Source organism: Miscanthus floridulus, chromosome 19, assembly GCF_019320115.1.
Source record: "Miscanthus floridulus cultivar M001 chromosome 19, ASM1932011v1, whole genome shotgun sequence".
In the NCBI taxonomy this organism is placed as follows: Eukaryota; Viridiplantae; Streptophyta; class Magnoliopsida; order Poales; family Poaceae; genus Miscanthus; species Miscanthus floridulus.
This window is the reverse complement of record NC_089598.1, coordinates 86,099,098-86,122,516: the sequence shown is the minus strand read 5'-3', so window position 1 is coordinate 86,122,516 and position 23,419 is coordinate 86,099,098. Positions and strand designations below refer to the sequence as shown.

The following is a 23,419-nucleotide window of genomic DNA, read 5'->3' as shown; positions in this document are numbered from 1 at the left end:
CTCATAATTATCTAACCGGTTTGTTAAGTGTTGTTGTAGAAATTTTTATTAGGCTATTCACCCGACCTTTCAACGGCGCCGCCCTAGGAAGGGCTCCGGTGCGTGGTGGTCCTTGTGTGGGGAGCAAGGCAGAGCAGAGCACGGAGGAAGGCACCGGAACAGCACAGGTGCGAGACGAGAATTCCGCATCGTTGGAGTTGGAGTGGACGCAGCGGAACGAGCTCGGGTGCACGGCGAGGTTGTTGGGGATCTCGTCCTGGTCGGCCGAGAAGAGGGTGGTGTCGACGGGAACGCGGCTCTGCACAGGCGTGTTGGCCTCGGAGTCGAGCTTGGGGACGGAGAAGCCGCTGCCTTTGGTGTTGTTGTCCGCGCCGAGGCTGACGTCGGTGATGGCATCGACGATGGTGGGGTGGTCGTTGATGGTGGGGCCCGTGGCGTGACCCTAGTCGGCGTGGAGGAGCCGCGTGGTCGAGGAGACAACTTCCTTCGTGGATGCCAACTCCTTGCGAAACTCGCAAAGCTCGGCTAGGATCAACCGGAAATGACCCATAGCCCTCAATTGCAATCGGAATCGGTTAGTGAGGGATTTCGGTGGAATTCCAGGATTAGCTCTGAATACCATATGTTAGCAGCAGGGTTGTAGGGATAGGTAGGGAAGCATGAGAGATCAGAGATTGGAGAGGAACTAGCAGCACAGCAGGGGAATTGGGAGGAAGAAGACGAACACGAGAGGAGTAGCTAGAACAGATTATGATATATCTGATTGTTGATTACAATATTCTAATGATAGGGATATGGGCTAGTATTAGTAATAGATATGGGTTCGGACATGGGCCTGCGTGTCTCTATTGGTTGGTTGGGCTTGGCCCGTGTATGGAGTGATATATATTTACCTTTAGCTATGGAGAGAGAGGTACAAAGAATATTGTGATCAATATATCCTAATCTGTTCTGGCTACTTCTGTCGTGTTCATCTTCTTCCTCCCAATTCCCCTGCTCTGCTGCTAGTTCCTCTCCAATCTCTCTCTGATGCTTCCCTACCTATCCCCGCAACCCTGCTGCTAACATAAACCAAAAGGCAATGGCGGCGCCGGCGGCGAAGAGCGTATGCGTGACCGGCGCGGGCGGCTTCATCGCGTCGTGGCTGGTGAAGCTCCTCCTCTCCCGTGGCCAATACACGGTCCGTGGCACCGTGCGCGACCCTGGTAAGGCTCTCAGACCTCCCTCTCATCGATCCGTCGCGCCCCCTGACTTCTTGGCCACTCGGCGGGCGATTCTTGTGCTCCCTCCGTCTAAAAGGATTGCACTTCATTTTTTTTACGAATCAACTAATTTCTAGCTGTTTAAACGTTCTTGAGCGCGGTGCTTCTCGGGAGTCAGCATTCTGCTTTCTGGTTGTTTCTGGTTAGTTGCGTAAGCTCCTGAAGGTTTTTTTGCCATCGACTAATGGAAATGGGAGAAGGTTCCTCGTGTGGAAAAAAACTAATAAATTTTATCAAATATAAAAAGGTACTAATACTTTTTTAGATTTTTCATTCCTGAAGAAACAGGAGTAGCCTCGTACTGGTTAAAAATATATATTTTTAGATTTGATGAGGGACTTATTTTTAGACCGAAGACCTCACGGTCCTGCTGATAAGTGACTTCAATATGGATCATTGATAAGTGACTTAAACAGATACCATTGGTCAAAGGGCTAATGGAAGTCAGCAGCAAGAAAATGTGCTCAGCAAGCCCACAAGGGCAGACCACCCAAAAAGAAGAAATACTGAGGATTTTGACTTGGAATATCAGGGGCAGACCGTTAATGAGAACTTCTTCAATATGATCTACAAGACCTAGCGAGGGCAAAACCATGGTGTGGATTTGGACACCTGCTATTCTGCTAGAGGCAAATCAGGAGGCATGCAGATTGGGATTAACACTAGCCTTCTGGGGGTTGAGGAGAGTCTGATAATTGTTTATGGACCCTGCTCAGCATGAATTTTCTATATACTGTATCCATGAACTCGGAGAGGGAGACATTAGGAATGTGGAATCACATTTTTTTATTTGAGGATACACAGGGGGGGGATAGCTACACATCTTTCCACTGAAAAGAAAAGTTACATTAAGGCTGAAACAAATTGAAAAATAAAGGAAAAGAACACTAGCAGCAGGCTAAAAAAATAGGGCCTGATAAAAAAAAGTTGAACAGATATCCTTTTTTTGTTATGATGGACCAAGATTTTTGTTTTGTTATCATGGACCAAGACATTTGTTATATATATGATAAAGATGTATCTTTTTCTCCGGTTCAAAAAAAAGATATATCTTGTTTGTGCTCTAGGTGCTAGCAAGAATGCTCATCTCAAGGCGCTGGAAGGAGCTGGGGAAAGGTTGCAGCTTCTCAAGGCTGATTTGTTGGACTACAGCAGTGTTGAATCAGCAATTGTTGGCTGTGAGGGTGTATTCCATGTAGCTAGCCCTGTCCCTTCCGGTCGGTCCTCCAACCCTGAGGTGAATTTGTCAAGAACATCTATTTCATATTTTGTCTCCTGAAGTTTTGAGGTTAAATAAGGAGGCGTAGAACACAATTATTTCAAAGGCTGCAACCAATGCTACTCCTGGGTCCTGGCAAGGCTTTGCTTCCAAGGCTTCAAGCTATAATTCTAACCTGACATGGAATTTTCTTTAGCATCTATTTTCATAAACCAGGAAAAAATTCAGAATGTCCTCAAATTATTCTAATTCATATGAGACATGCTGAATTCATTTACTATCTTGAAACAAGCGTGAGATATGCAACATTTGATCATTTCTTAAGGGCATCTGTGTTTAACTGCAACTCAATTAGTGGCAACAGACAATGTTTTATCATTTCTTGCCTGCGCAGCATCATTGTGGCTTAGCTATCTGGTTCTACCTGTAGACATGTAAAAATTGGTTAGTTTATTAATGAGCACGTGATATGTTAATTTATCCTTTTCTTGCCTCTCACCAAATATTTCTGACGTACAGGTGGAGGTCATAGGTCCTGCTGTAGTAGGAACAACCAATGTGTTAAAGGCTTGCTATGAGGCAAAAGTTAAGCGAGTTGTGGTGGTGTCTTCTGTTGCAGCTGTATTCAGTAACCCTAACTGGCCTAAGGACAAGGCCTTTGATGAAGACTGTTGGTCAGATGAGGATTACTGCAGGAAGAATGAGGTGATACAGTTGTCCCTTATTAAAGCAATGGTGTTGCTTGTGCAAATAACGACATAGCATAGAGGAAAAGAATTATCTTGCACTATCACAAGAATTATCTTTTGACATTCTTGAATGAAAGTTTAACTTCTCTGAGTTCCTTTTTGGCCAAATTGGGGGCTGAACTGATTAGTATGTTTTTGTGTCAAGATTGCAGTCTTAATTTACAGTTAATCCTCATAGTCCATATGGTTTGAAACCCCTTATTTCCTATTCATGCATTATAACCTTATTTTCCTTGTTGCACTTCCAAAAGGGAAGCTTAACTCAAAGAAACCATGTAAGGCAGGCCAATAGTCCGCAAGTAAAAACAAGGAGGTCTAGGAGTCATCAATCTATCAACGCACAATGCCTTCTCCTAAAAACTCTTCATAAATTCTTGAATAGAATAGATCTCCCTTGGGTCAGTTTGGTGTGGGAGAATTATTATGGGAATGGGACTCTTCCAATTTTTGCAAATAAAGGATCATTTTGGTGGAGGGATATAGTTAAGCTCCTCAATATTTACAAAGGTTTGGCCTCCCCAATCATTGGAGATGGTCGAACTAGTTTTCTTTGGCAAGATCTGTGGGATGGGTTGGCGCCACAGCTGCAATTTCCTGAATTCTTCTCCTTTGTTATGAACAAAAATATCTTTTCAACAAGCAATCCAACTAGAAAATTTACACAAACTCTTCCACCTGCCTCTCTCGGTGCAAGCTTTTGATCAATATTAAGGTCTCGAGTTGAAGCACAACAATATGGCACTATTGAAGAGTGAGACCAGTGGCATTATATCTAGGGCAACCGTAATTTCTCCTCTTCTCACGCTTATAAAGTATTAGTGGGGCACACAACTTTACACTGGATGCTTATGAAAGACAGACTAAGCACGTTAGGTTTGCTTCAACGTCATAACATGGATTTGCCCTCCTATGATTGTGTTCTTTGCTCTACCCATTCAGTCGAGACGGTTGAACATCTGTTTCTTCACTGCCCCTTTGCTTTGGATTCTTGGAGTCTAGTTTAGCTGCAAGTGCCTCAGTTGATTGATCCACATCTTGTGTTACAAGCTTTCAAGGAGAACCTAGCAGTTCCTTTCTTCACGGAGATCATTGTTTTACTCGCTTGGAGTATTTGGGTAGTGGGAATTACTGCATGTTTAGTCAAATCTCGCTTTCTGTGCAGGCTTGCAAATCCATGTTCATTCATGAGTTCGTTTCGCATCGTGCAAAGATGAGTTATTTCCCCCTTATAAGTGACTGGCTAGATTTTTTTTTTGTGTAAACCTAGCTTCCTTTTCTTTGTTTGTTCAGTTGTTTAACTTTTTTCTAATATATATTTTTATTCAGTAGGGGTTCGCCCCTGCTGTTTCTTAAGGAGTGCTACTCAAGCCACCTAACCAACTCAGCTAGAGGCCCTAGGTGGAATTTATTAAGAAGAAAATAGGCTCCCAAATTCGCCTCAATGAGAACTTGAACCTGGGTGGTTTGGGCATACATCAACACCCTCGACCAACTGAGCTAAGCTCAGCTTCCTTTAAGCTTAACAGTTAATTTGCTGTGTCATATAATGTCCTTGTACTAACCACAGAAAAATGTTGCTATTCTTGTGTTTCTTCTTGCTGATCTGGCTTGCCTAAAAAGATATTTGTTTTATCGTGCAGGATTGGTATTACCTTTCCAAAACTCTGTCCGAACGTGAGGCTTTTGCTTATGCAGCAAAAACAGGGCTGGATGTTGTAACTATTTGCCCGTCCTCGGTATTTGGACCCTTGATGCAGTCTGTAGTAAATGCAAGTAGTAAAATACTCCTTAATTATTTCAAAGGTATAGGTTAATCCTATGTTATCTTAGTTTTCTACTCCTATGTTATGTTAGTTTTCTACTGGTTTGCATTCAGTTATATAATTAAAATTTTAAAATGATAATCTAGTCAATAGTGTTTGTCAATTGTTTATTTCTGATTATCCATAAAGCACATTGATCAATTGCTGCAAAGTACTTTATATACTTAAGAACAAGCTTCAATTAGCCTACTTAATTTAGTGGTTTAGTTATTTTTTAAGTACATACATTTCTTCTGCAGGAGATCGTGAGACTGTTGAAAATAGACTCAGAAATATGGTGGATGTTCGTGATGTTGTGGATGCTCTTCTTCTGGCTTACGAAAAACCAGAAGCGTCTGGACGATACATCTGCAGTTCAAATCCAATAAAAGTTTCTGATATGATAAACATATTGAAGACCTTATATCCAACTTACTCTTATCCCAAAAAGTAAGTCTCACCTCTGAAATAGTTTTGTTATCCCTATGCATTGAGTTTCGTTCCCCTCTTAACCTCATCAGCTAATTTTTATCGACACATCAATAAATACTTGCTGGCAGAATGGCCTTGGAAGAGAAGGATGCTAAAATGCCACTGATTTAACAACAAAAAACTCTACTGTTTGTTTTTGTTATGATACTTCTTGAACTCATTGTGTAATCACACCATTAGGTAAGATGAGGTGTCTACTGAACTTAAGTAAGTTTGATGTGGGTATGACATTCATATCTTTTAGATACTTCCATGCATCCACAGAAATTTGGGAGATTTGATTTTAACTCTGAATGTTTTGGTGAACTGTTGAATTCTTGTATTGTTCTTCCTTTCAGTTTTGCTCTCTCTTGGCTTGGTTGGGACTTATATTTTCGTATTTCAATGTTTTTTAGCTTTGTTGAAACGGATGACAACTCCATATACAGTTCTGAGAAACTTCAGAAGCTAGGGTGGACCTTCAGGCCTACAGAGGAAACCCTCCGTGATAGTGTTGAATCCTACAAAGCATTTGGCATCCTGAATTGAGCATCCAACTGGGACAGTGAAACAGCAGTTCCAACAGTCCAATCCCTATCTGGTTCATGTAAACCGTGAAACAGAACATGTTGATAACAGATTCAATAATTGCATCATGTTGGAATAGCACTGTATTTTTTTCAGTGTTATCTGGGGATTCCGTACGAAATGAGCAGGCCAATGCTGACTGTTGCATGGCTTCTAGCGTATTACCATTGATAGAGCTAGAAATGTACTATCTTGCACTATTGCACTTGGGATGACCAAGCCGATACCAGTGTGCTGCAGGGGCGACGGTGAAGAGTGGAGACGTAGAATCATGTGCTATGTGCTGAGACCATTAACAGAAAAATACAAGCCAAATTCGACGGTGAACCTGTTGTCAGGAGGGAATTTTTGGACGGAGACGAGGTTTTGATAGAAGACAACCAAAACAATTTTATAAGACGTTGGATGAAGGTCATGTTGCCACGGAGAAAAGAATGAACACAGGAAGTGTCATCTGAATGACCATGGATTTGCCACCCGGTGTTTGCGTGCAGCATACTTGTACACTAGGGGCATAGTAGTCTTACTCTTATAAGATCATACCAACCATGTTTGTGGCATGACCATCTAGCTTTTACTTAGAGAGCGTGGACCTGGTGTTGACTCACTTCCGCATGGGGAAGGCCCATGAGCTCATTGGAGTTACTCGACCTAGAGCTTGGCCCTTGCGAGGGAGTTCAACGACGACTAGAGGGGAGCATGAGCTTCTCAGTACCTTCATCAATAGGAGTTTGCATTCTATACCTCTCTTAAGCTTCTGCACTTATATTATGTACCTAGGTTGTAGCTTACATTTCTCTTAGGGTGTTCTAGAGAGAGGCAGAGATGAACTAGAGAGAGGGAGTGAAGTGGAGTGTAGGAGAGTGAGTGAGTGTGTCCTGCAGCTTGTGAAGCAACTTACGAAGTGGAGACGACTGTGCTGACAGGTGGGGCTAGGAATGCCCTAGTGAGGATAGCTCACTATTGTGCATGAAGTGATCTGGTGAGCAGTCCGTGGGTGTGCTGGATGGTCCGCGGGGACACTAAGTTTGTGAAAATTGTTAAGTCTATGGACATGCTTTCGTGAATGGTCCGGAGGTGCACCGGACGGTCTGCGGTAAGATGGCAACACCCAGAAAATTCAGTTTAGTGCAAATGTAGTTTTTAAAATGCATATGATGCTTATGAAAATGACAATGTCATGATCGGATCGTGACACGCAGAAACTGTGTAAAGGTGCCAATGGTTAGTTTGGCTTGTGGGCTTATAAATAGAGGGTGTGGCTAGTTCTTGGTTTGTGCTTGCAAAGTATAAAACCTAGACTGCGGCAACACCAAGCATTACAGCTAGACAGACTATTGCAAAGAGGAGCTTGAAACAAACGCAGGCACAACACAACAAGGAGCAGCTCCGGTGAGAGAAGCGGAAGATGGAGCAGAGGCCTGGCCATAGGAGTGCCCCAACAATGCCAAAAATGAAGGGGAGCGACATCCGCAGACGCCACCATCATTGGAACGAAGCACACGAGTAGGGGAGTGACACACAGGCACGCACGACGAACGAATTTTTCAACGATGCCTCCAAGAAAGTAAATGACGCAAGCTGCGCCATCGCCGCAGGCCCAGAGCAAGAAGGAGGGCATGTTTCACCAGAATCCATTAGGCCACAGAGCCAGGGAGGTTGCCCAAAAGCCCCACCTGGCCCAACACCTCATCGAGCACACCATGAGGCCCTGCCGCCTAGAACGCTGCCACACGGGAGGCCATCACGGTGACCGCCACAGCCGTTGCCGACCCCCACTGCCACCGCAAGCTCTCTAGAGGGGCGTGTCCCCCGCTAGACGCAATGCAGCAGCTACGCAAAGAGCAAGCTAGACTGGTGCGGCACGCCCCTGCCACCGCCACCATGGCCCCAAACAACCAAGCAAGCACACGGACAATGGAGTTTCAGAGGTCGTAGATCCAGCGTGGAGGGCACCGGATCCGTCCTTGGTGAGCTTAGACCACGCCGCTAGTCACCCGCCAACCGGAGGCAGAGAGAGGTTGCAGGAGAGAGAGGATGAGGGAGAGCAGCTGAGGGGGGGGCAGCGGATGGCGGCCTTTTTGGGCACCACCGCGGCTATCGCCGGCCAGGGAGCAAGCAAAGGAAGGGCCCTTCAGCAGCGACAGCGCATCACCACGCGTAGAGACGACACGGAGCCACACAGGGTTAAATTTTCTTTGAAACTATTTAGAGATTTCTAGATTGGTTAAATGGTTTTAAAATTATTTCAGAAGTTTTAGAATGAGAAGTTTTTATTGAACTTGTTCAAAATTTTAGTATCCTTCGGAAGCTGCTTCGGACCTTGACTAGCTAAATAGGAAAGAGGGACAACCGATGAAGTGGGTGAGAGGGGATTTTTTTTGAAAGGAGGTGAGAGGGGAGTTTGTCATGATTTGTTAGAATTCATTCATTTGAGATGGAAGAAGGGCCTTTGTGTTGTTGTATTATTGTCTGTATGTTTTGATCGAGGGAATTTTGTGGTTGATGGTACGAGGATTAGGAAAATAATTATTTTATTAGGGCTTGCCATTTGGCCCCATGAGTGTCTTTTTAGCTATGTGTGGCATAGCTCGAGCCCAAAAATCTGCCGCAATTCTGAAGTTTATTAATTTGCTAAAACTAAGAACCTTGAGACTCCAATTTTGGCTATAATTAATAAAAAAAGAGCTCAACTAAACAACTTAGGTATGCCGGATGGGGTTCCACAGAGAGCCACCTCGACCATTCTCCTCCTGTGCTGCTGGGAATTATGGAAGCACCGCCATGCTATTGTGTTCCGAGGTTTAGCATCCAAACGTGGACAGATTAGTTGCTACATGCAGATCCACAGCAAGACTATGGCAATGTCGCTTGCCTCGAAACTCTCTTGTTCTAGCTAGTTTTTGGAGCTCAATTGCTTGGATGTAACTACTCTCCCATGTTGCTTGATCATGCTGTAACCTCTGGCTCCAAGCCAACTTTCGAGATTCATATCCCTCCACCCACCATGCTAAGCCTAGATCCTGTGGTAATATAATTTGGAGGGTACTGTTCGTCCCCTGTTGCCTTTTAAAAATAAAGAATCACATATTTTTCTAGAGCCAAGAGTCATTCGCTCCAAAATTTCTTGGCTAGAGCTCTGACAAAGGGAGCCACTACACGGAACCATTTTCCTCCGTCGGCGTCAAGTACTCCCCTAGGTTTGCAACCTCCGCCACGAGCACATCCAGCTTCTCCTACGTTTTTACGCCTGTTTTATTTTGAAATTGTGATTTTACCCCTGTATTTTTTTACTTTGTGAATTTACCCCTATGATTTCAAAATGAAGCAGCACTTTGCCCCTATTTCCGTCATCCTCCCCTAATGGTGTTAAATTTTGTACAAAAGGATAGAAATGCCCTTCTGATTTTGCCCCTGTTTGTTAAGCCTATTTGTGATTTTACCCCTAATTTGGGAATTAGACATTTATATTTGCTCAAATATATTTGACACAACTTACGATTATTTCAATTCAGATTTGATGTTGAAAAATATTCAAATTTTCGGCAGCACCTTGGCAATATTTTGATAACATAATGACAACAATATGAAGCGCATATAAAACACATGACAACAATCATGGAGAAACATGTCCATATCACATTTCGAAGTCTCCCATACACCATGTGAACATTTCCACAAAAGCTACAAGTCTGCACCATGTCACCATGTCCACAAAAGCAACAAGTCTGCACCATGACAATATGTCCACAAAAGCAACAAGTCTACACCATATGAACATGTGCACAAAAGCCACAAGCATCTCATTCAAGGACCACCTAGAGACCTAACAAACTAGCTAGCCTTCCTGTTGTTCCTCTTGTTCGCCGCCCTCCTTGTCCCCTTCCTGTACCTCTAGTTCATAGAACTTGGACTGAAGAGCGTTGGTTGGTTTGTAATGATTACAACAACAAATAAGTAGACTAATACAACCATAACTTACATTGGGTCATTGCTGCCCTCTCTTGATTCTCTTCCTCTTCCTCTTCCCCTCTTCCTCTCGTCCTCCCCCTCATAGTTTTATTTGCACTAAAAAGAGAAGAAACATGATCTGAAAATTAGCAATGCCTATAGATCGAGAAATTAGTACACCATGACTTACTTTGGGTTGGTGTTATCCTCTTGTGATCCATGTTGTGAAGAATTGAACCTTCTCTTTTGACTAGCAGTGAGACCTCCTTGGCAAGTCTTGGCTAGATGCCCTGGTTCATTGCACTCAGAACATAATCTTCTTTTTCTTACTACTGCTAACCTCGTCATATGCCTTGAACCTAGACTTTTTAGGTCTCCCAGGTTTCCTTCTTCAATTTAGGCTTATGGATTTTTTAGCCTAAGTCAACACATGGCCACTGGTCTTTGAATGTCATTGGAATGAAAGTACCTACATATGCCTTTCTCAACCTTTCAACAAGAGAAGTATTCATGGACAAAGTCATCCATTTGTACCTCTCTAGTATGCTTTGCAATGAAAGCTAGAGCGTGGCTGCAAGGCTTTTCAGTCACTTGCCAAGCCCTACAAGTACATGTCTTCAATTCCATATTAACTACATGCCTAAATCTATTGACTGTCACTTCTGCTTTTCCTAGGCCCACAAATTAAACATCATGGTCCTTAATGGCCTTAGATTTAGCATTCAGATCTTTGATGATATCTGGGATTATTTTTCCAGTCATCTTTCTAGTATTCTTTGATCTCAAGACAAATTTCTCGATGATCATTTATCTTATCTTGTCATGCATTTCCACAATTTGATATTCCTTTGTTTTTGACACCCAACTATTGAAACTCTTAGAAAGGTTATTGTTGATGTAATCTACCTTGCAGTCTTATGAGAATTTGCTTCTACTCCATATGTATGGATGGTTCTCATCCAACCACTCAAGTGCCATTGGATCCTTCTCTTCTATGTTCCTTATGAAGAAGTTGAACTTATCAGTTGTGAAGCTCTTGGCAGCTGCCCACATATTCTTCTCATAAAGAGTGCCACTGTAACTTTTCTTCATGTTCTTCCACAAGTGCCTCATACACTCTCTATGCTCAACTCCTGGATAGACATCTTCAACAGCAACTTCAATTCCCTTGCCCGCATCTGTACTGATGACCAAACATATGTGACATATAATTAACATATGTTAGGTAACAACAATTTAAACTTGAAGGGAAATAGGCAAATAGTAGCCATATGTACACACCTGGAGGAGTACCAATTGCTTTTTTCAAGTTTTCGACAAACCAAGTCCAACTTTCTTTAGACTCGATCTCAATCACCCCATATGCCACTGGGAACAAGCGATTGTGACCATCTACTGCAATAGCTGTAGCCAACTGACCTCTTGACCCGCCTGTCAAGTGAGTTGCATCCATGGCAATATATGGTCTGCATCTTTGTAAAAACCCATCAATGCATGGCTTTAGAGCAACAAAGAATCTCATGAAACATACATGGCCATTGTGCTCCTTAGTCTCTAGTTCAACAACACTGCCAGGCACTGACCTCAGAAGCTCAGCTTGATAAGTAGGAATCAAGTCATAACAATCTTCCAACTTCCCATATATGATATCAAGTGCTCTCATCTTTCCTATATAAACTCTATCGTATGGAACATCCACCGAGTACTTCTTTTTTAACTCATCTTGCAATTCCTTTGGACCCATTTTAGGGTCATCTCACAATAAGTCCACAACTCTATCACAAACCCATCTGTTTGAGGCCATGGACTGACCACACTTGTTGAAAGAACCGTACGTGTGCTTTGGTCCACTTGTCTTCACCTACAACACAATAATGACAATCCAACATCTTGTTAGCAAATTACATCTCAAGTCAACACACAACATGATGGAAAGAGGACCAAATTACCTTGCATCAAATGCACTTCTAGCTTGTAGATGCAAAAAAAGTACACTTACAACCCTTATCAGCTCTCTTGCATATGGCTCGAAATCTTTCTTGATCTTTTTTCATAATCTTAAAAGCATGGTCATGCAAGATAGCATGATGTGTAACTACAGACTTGCACTGATCCACATCTAGGAACACCACATTTACATCAATGCATGGATCATCAGGATCATATGAAAACTTGGGAGCATCATACTCATCAACATCATCAACTATTTGACCATCAGGATCAAATTCTAGGTCAGAGCAATCATCATCAGAGTCAGATGATGCAGCTAAATCTGTGTCATAGCTGCTATCAGAGAATATGCCCTTATCATTTGTGGTGCCTCCCTCATTTGTGTTGGCTCCCTCATTTGTGCTTCCCTTAATTAGGTGTACTCTACTCCTCACACTAGGATGACACCTATGTTTGGTTGGTGAAAACTGCAATGGCCCATCAAAATCATTTATCTGGGCATTAATGCAAGCTACCCCCTTGTCTACATTGAGTACAAACCACTCTAAAAGATGTTCATCAGTTTTGATCTCAAATGAGTCATTTTCTAGATCACGCCACAAGGTTATGTATTGCTTAGAACCCCACATGCAATGCTCAGCTATGAAATCAATCAACTGAAGCAGCCAAAGCTATGTATGTCATCAACAACTTTAGTTGGCAAAGTTTTACCCTGCTGCCATGACTTTGGCGCACTATCTGGCAAGCTAAAAAAAGATCAAAGTCTAACAACAAGCCGTATACCCCTGTGATTTGGCCTACAAACCACAGCAAGTAGTATGTAGTTAGCTAATCCGACTCAAATCATCAACAATGTAGTCACTCTGGCAACAAAAGAACAATACATAAGGGTTAGGGTTTGCTAAAACCACCTTTGCTCTTCCATGTTGGCCGATTCGAGAGATCCAGTGTCCAGGAAGTGTCCTGAGCGTCGTGTGTTGAGCAGGATATCCGCAAGGCGTGGGGCTCTCCACGTGCACCCCTATTGCCACAAAGTTGAACACCTAGAGGAAGAAGATGACCCGCGGCCAGGTGTCGCCGTGACCTGTGGGCGGACGCCAGGACCTGTAGGCGGACGCCGCTAGTAAGCCGCGGTAGGGCGCCACCGCCACCGCCCGACGCACGCACGCTGACCCATGGGCGGGTGCCGCAGCCTCCCCACGCCTGGAGGAAGGCCGTACCTGCACCTTGGAGCCACGATCGGGAGGCAGCCCCGTGCCCTGGAAGCAGCACCTCCCTACGCTCGAACCTAGAGTCGTGGCCTCCCCTCCCCTTTGGTGCTTCTGCGGCCGCCACTGGAAAAGCCGCGCTCAAGCTCGATGCGAGCGACGACACCCCGTGTGTTTGGGATGAGGAGATAAGGATAAGGGGCACTATGGTCATTTGGCCTTTTTTCAGATTTAGAATTTTTTAATTCGTTTAATCCATGTCCATCTAACGGACGTCAGAAGCAGGGGCAAATGGACCATTCAGTTCAAAATAACAGGGGTAAAAACACAAAGTTCGGCAAAATCACAATTAGCTTACTAGACAGGGGTAAGAATACAATTTTCCCAAAAACTATTTCTTGCGAAGCTCGTGAAATGAAATAAAAAAGGGTTTTTTGGATCGAAGCAATTACAATTCTTCGAAGTTGGAGAAATGTCATTACAATTCAGGTATTCTGAAACATGCCATTATAATTCTGGGTGTTGCTGGTGCTGGCCATTGTCTACGTATGTGAACAGCTCAGGCCCACTATCAGATCGAGGAAGGCGTACGTGACTTCCGTGTGGACATCGATGCCCTTCTTGTGTGTTACAAGTTGCCACGCCCTCTCTCCGTTCATTCCATCCCCCACCCGTGCTCCTCTCCGTCTTCCTCTTCCTTTCCCTAAGAACCCTAACCCTAGACTGTAGCCATCGCTGGAGACCTACGGAGCTGTGACGGTGACCTGTTGAGCTGCAACATTGGTTGTGTCATGTCTGTGGTAGGCGCATCCACCGGAAGAGATGCAAGACCCATGAAGACGACGAGTGAGGTCTTCCTGCATCTGCGTCGTAGTGCTGCGGCGGAGATGGAGGACTACAATAGCAGGTAATGTGTGTGCGTCCCCTGTTATTAGTTTGAGCACATGGTGTAGTTGACTTGTGCTTGCCTATTTACACTTTGATTTGGGAATCATTTTGATTGTTGGTAGGAATGGTATGTTCGCGGTAGAGGTTAATGTCCACGGTTTCGCTACGAAAGACTCAGATGGTAAGAAATCATACACTAAAGGCATTGTGATTAAGTGGGATGTGGAGTTTGGGTCTTTCACGCTTGAACTATTGGTGTCCAGTATTGCAAATGAATTGAATGTGCCCTCTAACTAGTTACCCACAGTGTGGTTCTTTGATAAAAGACTGCATGAGGATGTCAGATTAATTAGTGATATTCAGATGGTTGATGTCTTTGAAATATACAAGGAAGAGATGGGTTGTCAGCTTGTAGTGGGATTGTTTGATAATTGAAAGGACCTAGGATGCCGCCTAGAGGGGGGTGAATAGGCGTTTCTGATAATTGACACCTTTAAACGTGGAAACAATTAGAAAAGGGAGTTTCCAAAATGGAAACTCCAAATTAAGAGTAATACCACCCCTCACAAGTTAGCCACAGAGTAAACAAGGTATAAAGAATATATCTAGAAGCTACAACCCTGTAATACAAAGTTAGAAGCAAGAATAAATATTTTCAGCACAAGTAGGAAATACCGGATGTGTCCGGTATGAATACCGGACGTGTTCGGTATACACGATTTCTGTAGAACAGCCCCAAACTTGCTCCTTTCAATTTCTATCTTCAAACCAAACTGCAGGTACCTACTAGAGATGACAGTAAACATAGAGAACCTACACAAGAGCTAGAGCAACACAAATATCGAATGAAATGCGAATTGAGACACGATATATGTTTTACCGAAGTTCAGACTCGTTCGAGTCCTACTCTCCGTTGAGGGGGCTGCGGGCGACCCAGCAAAGGTCAGCCCTAGAGGTTACCATGAAGGTCACTCTAGCCGGAGTCTTTTCCAACTCCTTTTCCTTCTTCCACTAGTTGATTCCGAGGCGGCGGAATTGATAGTTACAAAGTTTCCGAGGCACACCACAATCTCTCGGGTGCTCTCCGGCGACGCCTAACTGTCTAGGACCAAAGAGTCCAAGAGTAACAAATGCGAATCACGAGATTAACAATATGCACAAGTGCTTAAGTGGTTGGATTGCTCTCTTTTTGAATTTCTCTCAACCCACTAATTGATTTGGCAATTAGGATCACACACTCACTAAGAGTGGGTTTGGGAGAGTTGGTAATGCTCAAAAATGTGTATAGCAACCAGCAGAATCAGCAGCCTCCAAAGATGGAGGCTTAGGGGTATTTATAGCCCCCATGAAAAACTAGCTGTTTTATAGCCGTTGCCATAGCGGACATACCGGACATGTTCAGTATGACTTACACTGTCCCAACGGTAACTAAGTTATAGTGACAATATGAGGTGTTGGAACTCCCGATGAATGTCGGAACTCCTGACCGTCGGAACTCCCGACACACGTCGGAACTCCCAACCCTCAGCATATTTGAAAACAAAGTAACTGAGTTGAAGTTTGTGAGGTGTCGGAACTCCCGACGCATGCCAGAACTTCCGACCGTCGGAACTCCCGACCCTCAAGGCATTTGAAAAGTAGCCATTGGGCTCTGATCGTCCATACCGGACACGTCCGGTATGACAAGGACAGTGAACCATCTTAGTCAGTTAAGCGTAAAACGTCGGAACTCCCGACCTATGCCGGAACTCTCGACCGTCGGAACTCTCGACTTACGTCGAAACTCCCAACAAACAAACCCGAGAACAACAAGAATTACCATTGTTGGGCAAATACCGGACATGTCCGGTATCAATACCAGAGCTAGACCAGCAAAAAAACAGATTAGCTCTTTTGTCTCTCAAACACTCAAAACTCACATGGGTTGGCTTGAGCACTTATGAAACATTATCTATCAACATGATGCATCCCTCTTAATAGCACGGCATTTCTATTAACTCAAATTTAAAGAGTATAACAAATTTAAACCTTTTGAGTTGATCTCTTTCAACGAAAGCCGTGTATTCCAATCTTCATCAAGTGAGGGTGCCAACATGTTGATATTGATCTTTTTACTTGAGCATAGCCATCTTAAGCATGTGACTTGATTCCATTCATTAAATTTGAATAATCCCAAATATATCAAGTCACTTCCATCAAACACTCCAATAGTGATTTGATCCTCCACATTAACATGACCATCTTAGCTTGATTAGTACCTCAACTAAATGCAAGTACTTCCTTCTTCACCCTAGCTAGGTTCTTTGGCTGCCAAGCCGTCGCTTGCCCTTCACCCTTGCTTAGTACCTCGAAGCCTTTCCTTGCTATCTTCACCATCTCAAGCAATCAAGTCATATCTTGTGTTGAATCATCCATTCATTTGTATTGTTATCTTTTTCATTTAAATTTAGCAAGCTTCAAATATGAGACCATTCCATATGCAATCCCTCATGTCTCATTAATTAATTCTTACGAGATTGCTTTCACACAGTACATGAAAATCCTACAATAAATAAGCCTTTGCATGAATTCCATTTGTATTGTTGTCTTGTGCTTGAACTAGATTATTTATACAACAACACATCATTTTGACTTTCATTAAGTACCCATGAGATAACCTATAACCTATCCACACTTAGCAAACGGGTTAGACCTTTAATCACGTTGTCATTCAATCATCCAAAACCCACTAAAGGGCTAGATGCACTTTCAATCTCCCCCTTTTTGGTGATTGATGACAACTTGATTAAAGCTTACAAAAGAATATAAACATTTAAGCTTTTGGGTTCAATGATTTATGAGAGGCTCCCCTTTAATATGTGCTTATGATTAGAATTCACAAAATGACCTCAAATATCAATTGCACATACTAAAACATATAGGAGACTCCCCCTAAATCATTGCATCTGTGGGGTGCATGTGTGTGTGACAAAATAGAACCGTGATGCATATGACAAGATATATCATACAAGAATAAATATAAAGGCATCACATCAAGTATTTTCATTCTAGCATGCATAGTCCTTATGAAAATAAATATAACACATGTATGTCACACATAGCACTCATTACATATTTTCTCAAGTCCACAAGCCATTAATATAATATAAATAAGGATCATGTCTCAAGAGATACATAGATAGAGCATAAGTATAAGTCTCATCTCTCACACAACACAATCTATCTCAAACTCAAGATACATCAATGAAGCTCAAAAACTACTGCCTGCAGTACATATCTCTAGGTACAAAGATAAGCAAATGAAACAAAAATCCTGAAGCTTTAATCAGTCTCTCTCCCCCTTTGTCATCTATCACCACAAAGGTGCAACAATGACATACTAAGGACAAAGGAGCTGCAAGCTGTCTCTGAAAGCTATGATCACTCATCATCATCTTCATCTCTATCAGCATCCTCATCATCTGAACATGTAGCACCGGCTGGACAAGAACCACCCGCACCAAACGGGTCATAGAAACTACCCGTGAGGTCACTGCACCAGTCTAAAGCATACTCGTCTGCAGCACTGGGACGTGGCTAAGAGTGAGTAGGCACCCGAGCCTATAGTGGTAAAGTGTCAGGGTGCTCTGGAGCCTGCTGCTGCTGCTGCTGTTGCTGAAGGAACTCAACAAACTCTATGTCGTACCTGCCCTGCTTCTCCTCCTCAGTCTTAGGCTCACTAGCTGCCTCATGTAATAGTGGAGACCTAGGAGGAACAAGCTCAAGTCTAGAAGCAATCTGCTTCAAAGTCCAAGTATCCTTCCTCCTAGCCTCCCTCTCCTTCTGCTGACAGGTTCGTATGTCCTTGCACATCCCAAAGATAGCACTGAACATCTTGTGAATAGGAGATGGAGGACTACGGCGACGTGAAGGAGCATGTGGTAGAGGGGAAGCTCGTCCTGCTGCTGCACCACCTATAGGAGCATCTGCCTCTGGTGCTGCTGCTGCTCCTCCTGGTCCTGCTGGAGGTACTCCAACCTTGGGCAAGTCTGCAACAATCTTCAGGGCCTTTTATGCCTTGTCATACTCAAAGGTATGCCCTATGACCTACTTAATCATGTGCATGATGTAGGGAGCAAAACCATAGCCCTTGAGGGGCCTCTCACCAATGCTCCTAATCTCGCACCATATGAAATCAAAAACACTGAAGGGCCGTGCATCTGGAGCCATCCTATGGAGCAAGTTCCTAGAGTAATCTGCAATGTTGCCCTTGTCTCCACCCTTGTAGTTAATGGTCTTTATGAACATCCTATTTAGGTATATGTAGGTAGGGTGAAGACCTAGAACCTTCCCCACTACTCCTCTCTCACCCTCTGGTGGGTACATATAGGCCAGCTGCTCTGGAGGGAGTACCTGCTCTGTATGGATCCTATCTCTCTGAAGATCCTCCTATGAAAAACCAAGCAGGGCGACGAAAGCATCATAATCCACACTGTACCACTGGCCCTCAAGCATTCAGTGCATACACCTCTCATCCTCCTCAACATACAGGTGTAACAACCCAAAAATCCACAAACCAAAAATACCAACTACAAATTTTTTTTCTCAAAACTTCCATGTGATGATGAGTGTCATGTAAAGTAACCCAACCCTGGAGTTGCATTAGAAGTAACCCAACCCAAGTTAACACATAAGCATGGCATGTCATTAATTAATTGTGTTTATTTAAATTCTAACAAATAAAGTGTTGCATACATTTATTATTCAAAATGTGATTTGGATTTCCATTTGAGTTATGATATGCTTAACAACTCCAATGAATATGGTGCACCAATTTGGGAATCCAACTTAAAAAAAATTGAATTTAAACCAGAGAAGTAGAAAAAGAAAACAGAAAGGAAAAGAAATGAGGAAGAAGGCCTCGCAGCCCAGGCTGCTCGGCTTCGCGGCCCAGCCATCCCAACCGCGCCCACCTTGCACCGGCGCGTGCACGTACGCGGCCCACGAGCCGGCCCAGCGCGTCTCCCACGCTCGCGCACCCGTCTGCCTCGCTCACAGCCACCGCCCGCTGGACCCCGCATGTCAGCCGCACCCCCGTCTACAGTGTCGTCTTCCTCACCCACGCCTCAACCGCCTACGCGACTGGTGCCCGACAGCTATGGTAGGGGCGGGCTAGGGGGTCATGACTGGGACATGACCCTGTCCCCTTGCACCGCGCCCATGCAACCCCGCACCACCGTCTGATGCGATGCACATGCCTCCACCGCACGATGCCATTCACCATGGGAGGCATGGCGCTCGGCTATAAAGCCAGCCCACACGCCGCTCATGCTCGGTGCCCTAGCCTCTCCCTCAGCCTCCGCCGCCGCTTGGTGGTCCAGCAGCCTCACCACACCGAGAGTAGAGGGCTGAGAAGGAGATCGTGAGAGGAGGATCGGAGCCCCCGCACGCTGTCGACGTCGTCGGAGCCGAGGGCAACGCCGTCGTCGTCATCACGATCGTGGGTCAGCACTGCATGGCACTGCTTCCGGAGCTACATGGCCGCAACTCATCACTGCACCGCTATCCTCTCTTCCACAGCACCTACAGTGAGCCCCCGATTTCTCCCCTACTCGCCGACTGACCTTGCTACTCCGGCCATGGCGCTCCATATCGTGAGCGCGTAGGCCAAGGCCATCCCCGGCCTCTAGGCACACTAGCACAGCACACTCACGTTGACCATGACCATCCCGAGCCCTTGGACGCTATAGGCCTCTCCAGGTTCCTCGGACGCCGTAGTCGAGCACGCATGCCACGCTCACAATGCCGCCGCCATGGCGTAGCCACCACCGGAGCACCAGACCACCGTGTCGAGCACTAGACCACCGGTCCGAGCACCAAGCCACCAGTCTGAGCACCAGGTCACTAGTCCGAGCACCAGGCCACCAGTCCGAGCACCAGGCCACCAGTCCAAGCACCAGACCACAGGTCCGAGCACCCGACCACCAGTCCGAGCACCGACCACCGTGGCCAGTACTGATCGGAGCGCCTGGCGCCTCCTTGACTCGCCCTATTTGCTGAAGCCACGGGTAACTCACGCGCACATCGTGACCACCCCGCTAGAACCCCGTAGTGACCCACGTGCCTCGCCGTCGTCACCATGTCGCCGTGGCCGCCGGGAAGACCCTACCAGCCACCTAGAAACCGAAAGCCTCGCCTTGAGCTCTGGACGCCCTCGCCATGTCCACACAGATCTGTAGGAACCTACACTCCCCATTATGACGCCCCTCTGAGGCCATAGCCCCACGCTGCCGACGTGATCGAAAGGCCGCCGCCGTGGCCAAAGCCACCGGAGGCCCTGGAGGACCCCTTGACCTACCTGACATGCCCGCTGGAGCATTGTGGCGCCCATGCGCACCACAGAATCGGCCAATGCCGCTGCACCCATGCCATTCCCGCATGCCGGTTGTGCTTGAGTCGCCGTTTGCTGTGATCAGTGACTTAGGAAGCACCATCTGTCGCCCTGACCCCACCGTTGTAGTCGCCATGATGTGGGGAGACTTTTCCCCACCTCAATTGGATGCCTGAGCCGTTGCGGGAGCTCGCCGGTGAGCATGTCGCCAGCGGGAGCGCGCCGTGGAAGAAATAGAGGAGAAGGGGCAAGTTGAGCCACGCAGCCCTGCACCCGGTGCACATGAGCCGAGCCAAGGAGAAATGACGATGGACTCGGTCCACCATGGATCCTGCCTTAGGTCCATGGACCGTGAACTTGGGTCCACCGTGAGCTGAGCCCACGCCTACAGCCTGAACACAAGGCCCAGTAAGAGCCCACGGCTATGACGTGGCAGTGTCACAGCATGCCACGTATTCGGCCCGGCCCGGCCCAGACCGGCCCAACCCAAAGCCCATTTGAGACCCGGTCGCGTTAACCGTTGACTGGTCAACGTTGACCGATGACCTGGCCCCACATGTCAGTGGCACAGACACTCTGGACCCACACGTCAGATGCCGACATCATGCTGACGTCACGTTGACATCAGCTGCTGATGTCAGCAGCCCTGGACCCACATGTCAGTGACCCTGACTGTTGACCATTGACCGTTTACCGTTGACTCGATGTTGACCGCCGTTGACATTGACCGGACCCACCTGTCAGTGACCCAATAGCCTTTGGCCCCACCTGTCAGCTCGGAACCATGATGACGTCAGCAAGTCACGTGGACCAACCACAGTATGACACGTGTCAGCCCAGGATTAATTCAGCCTTTTTCCATTTTCAGAAATGATTTAAACTTCGGAAATTCATAATTAAATCATACGACCTCGGAAAAATATGAAACTAGGACTAAAATTCATCTAAAATCAAGCTCTACGCAATGAACCCATGTTTGAGTGCATTTGACTCTTTTGAATTTTTATTGCTTCTTTGTGCTATTCTATAGACGTCGCTAACGCGACTATAATGCGAATGATGCAGACTCGGAGGAGAACCTGATGGACGAGGACCGTGAGTACTGTGAGGAGAACGGAGACGACTACACTAAAGGTGCCACATCCCACCCAATCTTGTAGCACCTATTACGCATGGCAAATATAGAACTGCTATCGTTTTACTTTACTGCTATAGTTATATTATGCTAGGACTTGCATGGTAGTTTGCTTGCTTGAAAGCCCTTACCTTGATGCAACCTTACCCCTGCATACCCTGCTATTAGGCTAGACACACGCTTACTGCTATACATTTCATTACTTATACTCCTACTACGCTTATACTATGTGCGTGGTGGATACTGGTGTTATCTGGACCATGGGGAGAGTGATGCGTGTGTGACTTGGGTGTGTGGAGGGTGAGGGTGGTGTCGACCAAGTTGGAGTATACGACGAGCCTGGGGCAAGTCTTGCCATGGGATGCTACCTGGGCACCCCTAGAAATGGATACCTGTGGTGGGTAAATGGTATATGAGGTGGACCTGGGTGTGAACCTGTGACGGGTGGAGCCCGGGATGGAGGTGCTGTGGTGGCACGGTAAATGGAAACCCTGATGGAGACATTCTAGCTTGGTCATCCCTAAGGACTTACTAGTACTCAGACTCATCGGGAAGCCTTACGTACCACTCGCCCTATATGGTGCGGGACGGCTAGACTACTTGGTAGGATATTGCCACTACTGCTAGGTTGATAGCGGACAGTGTAAGGAGGTACGGGGCGCGGAGGAATTCCCCACACCCTTCCGAGACTTCATGGAGACCTTGTGGATCTGGCTCATGACTCACAGTTTCAGCCACCCCAGACTTGACTTGGGGTGAACCAGGGCTGAATGGTAGAGTGGCATTATCCTAGGCTAGCAAGCGGCCGAAATTAGCCTAGTTGACGACGGTCAGCGAGGAAGGCGGATCTTGTGGTTATGTAAAACCTCTGCAGAGTGTATGGTTGATCGATCGATACATGTGCCGACTTGTCGGCTATGGACCTTTCCTGGGTTTCACTTAAACTAGAGAGTGAGATGAGTCCTTCTCTTCTTCCCCCGTGAGAGAGTGTCGGTCGTAGCCAGGGGGCTACGGGCCTTGAGACAGTGCCGAGAGGGAGTTGGCCTGTCGACTGAGCGATGGTATGGTTATGGTATGGTGACGGTGTGGAGATGGTGGTATATCGATCCTAGGATTGAAACCTGGCTCTAGAATGGGAATGGGTGGAATAGGTGTGGGAATGGTGTTAGAACTTGACTATACTAATATATACTTGATATGCTAAATGCATAGGAAACCCTAGCCTTATAGGTTCCTCTTGACTATATCCAACTTGCATCCAATTTCCACAAAGCAATGCTCATAGGGTCGGGAGTGGCCAGTACAAATCGTACTGATAAATTTTGGCACACAGGTTCTGCTAAGGAGTTTAGCTCCGAGGAGTTTGACGGATGAGGGGTTCGTGCCTACGCTAGAGTTTGGCGATCTTATCTTCAAGCTGTTCTGAGTGAATGCTAGTTTTGATTCTGCCAATGTGGCGATGTAATAATTTATGTAATTCCACACTATTTGTACTCTGATATTATCATTGTATGGATGTGATATTCGACTGGAATTTGGGTAATATGATCTACAACGGTCTTATTACACTTCGACACTGTGGATTTTCCCTCATGGAAATCGGGGTCGTTTCAGTTGGTATCAGAGCCATACTTGACCTTAGGACGAAACCCTCAAAAATGGATGTTAGAATAGGACGTGAACAACCCTTCTTTTGGTTATATACCGACCCTGCATTTACTTTTATGCAAGGCTTATCTATGATGGACCTGCTAACACCTGTTCCTTAACAACATGCAGATGGCAACGAACGTCAACTGGCCACCTCTAGGACCGCTACCTCTGGA

The 23,419-nt window shown here is 45.5% G+C and overlaps 1 protein-coding gene across 1 annotated transcript; it reads left to right on the top strand.

Moving 5' to 3' along the window:
- The first annotated feature begins 927 nt into the window (after positions 1–927).
- Positions 928–6,159, top strand: LOC136527200 (cinnamoyl-CoA reductase 1-like). Its single transcript, XM_066519825.1, has 6 exons — positions 928–1,205; positions 2,330–2,499; positions 3,001–3,186; positions 4,871–5,033; positions 5,293–5,482; positions 5,920–6,159. Exons 1-6 carry the CDS (start codon positions 1,082–1,084, stop codon positions 6,050–6,052), a joined length of 966 nt encoding a protein of 321 aa, XP_066375922.1. The 5' UTR covers positions 928–1,081; the 3' UTR covers positions 6,053–6,159.
- The last annotated feature ends 17,260 nt before the right edge of the window (positions 6,160–23,419 follow it).